General features: G+C 44.9%; 1 protein-coding gene across 1 annotated transcript; it reads right to left on the bottom strand.

Moving 5' to 3' along the window:
* Positions 1 to 735: 735 nt before the first annotated feature.
* LOC123041778 (polygalacturonase ADPG1-like) lies at positions 736 to 3,325 on the bottom strand. The gene is made up of 9 exons (XM_044464338.1): positions 3,255 to 3,325; positions 2,935 to 3,072; positions 2,690 to 2,830; positions 2,430 to 2,591; positions 2,129 to 2,152; positions 1,736 to 2,025; positions 1,530 to 1,638; positions 1,339 to 1,455; positions 736 to 1,242 (listed from the first exon to the last, which is right to left on the bottom strand). The coding sequence occupies exons 1-9, from the start codon at positions 3,255 to 3,257 to the stop codon at positions 1,018 to 1,020; spliced, it is 1,209 nt and encodes a 402-aa protein (XP_044320273.1). The 5' UTR covers positions 3,258 to 3,325; the 3' UTR covers positions 736 to 1,017.
* Positions 3,326 to 3,953: the final 628 nt, after the last annotated feature.

The raw sequence follows: 3,953 nt of genomic DNA, 5'->3' as shown, positions 1-3,953 counted from the left end.
GGAAAAATAACATGTGGTATAGTGTAATTGTAGGATTCCACATAGTAGCCTAATTGCACGTGATATTCATGATCTTCAGACACATTTTTCGAGGCAAGGTTCAGAATTCTCCATTGATGTTTTCCAAGTCACGGTGAAGTCTTCTTTTCTTAAATTAACTTCCTTAATAAGTTTGGCTTCTTTGAGGTGGGAACTACTGTACTATATAAACAATTTGACTTTCTTTTGATAGATTTTTCTTACATGAAGTTTCTAAATTAGTTTGGCTTCTTTGCTTTGAGAACTACTATATAAACAATTCAAATTTCTTTTCACTGGTTGATCAAATGATGTCCTTCTAAAAAGTTCAAAAGGGTGCACGTGCCTACAGAAAAATAAAGAAATATTCAACTTCTGTCTGTACACGTTATGATTTTAGCATCTCTTTTATTGAACAAACCATCCGTACATGAATTTCTTTTAATGGGTGCAAAATAGGAAATTCTTGAAAAATAGTAACTTTGACTACCCAGGAAACTTTTGAATCATAATACTACAGGAGAGTGCCGTACTGGATTGGTTATAAGGTACAACCCACATGAATATACCCAGTAAGATTTGATTTTGAACTTGCAACGATTACGAAGTTGACTTTTCACCGAGACATATGCGTTGAATTTCTGTTAATGATGCACCAGATTTTGATAGCTAGACATAATTTGAAAGTGTCAAATACTTCCTCCGTCTCAAAATATAAGAGCGTTTTCGACACTATACTAGTGTAAAAAACGCTCCTATATTATGGAACGGATGTAGTAATAAACAACTGATTCCGGATTCCAATTTCATAGTCTACCAGTATGCAATGAAAATTTCTGAAGTCTGTCAAAAAGATTCATTCGCAACTGCTCGACCCCAATACCACTGCCACCCCTTCTCTTACTTTAAAATAAAACAAAAAAATACACACACATAAACACGCGCGGGCTTAGATCAGGGCGCGGGCGTGCTGCCACGTCTTCTACCTGCTAGTTATTATCATCTAAGGCAAGGGATCTTGGGGTAGACGTATCCGGAGGTGTCCCCTTGCGCGTTCTGGCAGCGGGCCATGGTTCCTCCGCCGTCCGCAGCGGTGATCTCCACGGAGTTGACGTGGATCTTCGTGCAGCTGCCGCTCTCGCTGCAGTTGAAGTCCACGGCCGTCTGGTGCTTCGATGTCCCCTTCAGGTTCTTGTACGTTATGTTGCTCAGCGCCACCGCCCCCTACAGCAAATTAAGACACCCAGAAGATGCACAAACATTTAGTACTAGCTGCTCCACATGTATACAGATCGTCCAACAGTTAATGAACACATGGACTACCATATTTGGGACATGGTGGCGGTCTACGTAGAATTGGTTGATGACCACAGGATTGTCCACGTTGGTGAACTTTATGTCGGTGAAGGAGATGGATTTCGCGTAACCTTTCCGACCCTGCAGTGCGAAGAAACAATATGATCACCGTGCCAGCTTGTTAGTAAGAGAAGGCCAGTTTCAACTTCGTTTACCTTCCACGTCTTGATCCTTGCCCCATTTGTCGTGTTGATGAAGTGGACGTTTTTCACGTCGATGTACTCCACGGATGCGGTCGCTCCATTCTTGCCCAGGCTCCCCACACTAGCCAAGAAACACAAGCCCGGCCATCACATCATTGACTCCTCTTCTTCGAGTGCATGCTAGAGGAAAACGCAGATCAATGGAAAACCTTTGTTACCTTATGCCATGGCCGGGGCCGCACACGATTCCGTCGACGGTGACGAATCGGCTCCTGGAGCTGATGGAGACGCAGTCGTCGCCGGTGCTGATAGTCGATCTGCTGACGCGGACATCTTCACTCCGGTCGATGTGCACGCCGTCGGTGTTGGGGCTGTCCCCGGGCGCGGTGATGGTCAACTGCGTCAGCTGGACCTTGCTGCTCTGGCTGACGGCGATGTGCATCTGCGGGCTGTCCTTGCTTCTGAATTGGCGCAGCTCCACGTCGGCGCAGCTCATGACCACCAAGGCCTGCATGGATCGATGTGGTGGTACGTACGCAATGAGGTTACATGCACGTCGATCTACGAATGCTAATTACCTAGATACTATATTTGCTTATGTTTGTACTAACCGTCGGTGCCTTAGATATACAGTCCTGAAAGAAAAGAACAATAATAGGTGAGTGCAAACGTATGTACAGAAAAAATAGGTGAGTGAAAACTTATGTATAGAAAAAAAATAGGTGAGTGAAAACTTATGTATAGAAATAAATAGGTGAGTGGAAACTGATAAATGCTTCGTTTTAAAGGAAAGATCAACAATTAAATACTTTCTCTCAGCCGAAGATTTTTGATAAATAAATCAAAAGGCACAAATGCAAGGAGGAATTAAAAGATGTTTGTTCTTTCTTGCAAGAGATGAGTTGGGCTCACAGCATAGCCTTTGCACTTGTTGCGCCACCACGTGCCGCCTCTGCCGTCGAGCAAGCCGGTGCTGTCGCCGGTAACCGTGAGCCCGTGGACCTTGTAGAACATCAGCCAATAGTTCTTCCCGCTCCATGCGCCCGCCGGCGGCGCCGTAATCGTGCCCATGACCTACGACAGTCAAAGCAAGGGCCGCACGAATATGAAGCCACGCAAACCACGGCCCAGATCTAAGACAAGATCAGGAAAGACGAACGGTGCATGCGTGCCTGGACGGTAATTCTGGTGGAGGCGCAGGGCCCGTTGAACCTGGTGGGGCCAACGAGGAAGGACTTGGCCGCCGGCACGAGCAGCGTCGACGCCGACGAGCCCCTGGCGCCGCACGCCGCGGTCCATGCGTGCACGAACGCCTTCCCATGCAGTACAGATAATCAGCACACATCCGTCACGTAGGTCTCATTTCGATCGAGAGCGCAACGGCAACTCGGGCATCGCGCGCGTGCGGTGTACGTACCTTGGTGTCGTCCGTGACCCCGTCGCCTCGAGCACCGTAGTCATTGACGTTGAACACGCCGTCCACCTCACCGCCGGCGGCGAGCACACTACACCACGCGAGCGCAGCGAGGAACAGGATGGCCGTGCGGATGATACCCTGCCAGATTAATTAGTAAGCACGTCTCACACAGATACACATGCATGGTCAATTGATCATTGATCACCAGCACACATTGGTTGTTACTAGCCTGTCAACTACGGATGAATCCGAACATAAGTTCAAGCAAACTTTGTGAAATGCAGTAGTATATATTGTGCACTACTCAAGTTAGTATGTACCATATGTGTAGGGGCTCGTAAGGTCGTCCAAACGTGCAAAACTGTTGTGGAGTCCCTACTGTCGCTGCAGTCTCTGAGGGGAATCAAGTGCCAAGCTCTGTTCGATCTAAAATGTTTTTCCGTGGGGGCATATATATACGCCAGAGAAGCGTCCGGAAGTCTCCCAGTGACATACGTTTGCCCCACAAAATAAAAAAGATATACGTCCGATCTCGCTGATGTAGTACTAAATCGTTCCAAATTGAATGTGTAAACAATTTTCGCTGCACTTTCAATACTTATATCTTAGTAGGCTGGTTGTACTGGGAGTATGATACTATTTTTATAGTGCATAGTATCAAAGATTATTATCATATCTCATTTATTGTGATGCATGACACATAATAGAATATAATTTATTATGATACGGTATCATAATATGATACTCGACTATCTTTTTTTCATTTAATTCTACGCCACCTCATAAAAATTGGTTAGCTTATATGCATTATTAGTTATGATACTCTCATTACGGTTAGGCGTATCATTTCATAGTCAAAGATATGATGTAGCATCTTATTTAATGATGAAAGAGAAATCAATTATATCTTAATTTTGATATTAATCTTAACATCGAACGTAGATATCTCATAAATTTTCTCTCACCAAATGCTTTCAAAAAGACTTGTTTTAGATACATCAAAAAGAGCATCTACAACC

Source organism: Triticum aestivum, chromosome 2B (assembly GCF_018294505.1).
Source record: "Triticum aestivum cultivar Chinese Spring chromosome 2B, IWGSC CS RefSeq v2.1, whole genome shotgun sequence".
Classification (NCBI taxonomy): domain Eukaryota; kingdom Viridiplantae; phylum Streptophyta; class Magnoliopsida; order Poales; family Poaceae; genus Triticum; species Triticum aestivum.
Note: the sequence above shows the minus strand (reverse complement) of the source record. Positions and strands in the feature narration are given on the sequence as shown.

Bases quoted from the DNA above. Each gene is read 5' to 3' on its own strand.
- LOC123041778 (XM_044464338.1), bottom strand. The intron at 1,456-1,529 runs GTAAACGAAGTT...TTCGCACTGCAG, and splicing joins CAAGGATCAAGACGTGGAAG to GGTCGGAAAGGTTACGCGAA. The intron at 1,243-1,338 runs GTCCATGTGTTC...AATTTGCTGTAG, and splicing joins ACCATGTCCCAAATATGGTA to GGGGCGGTGGCGCTGAGCAA.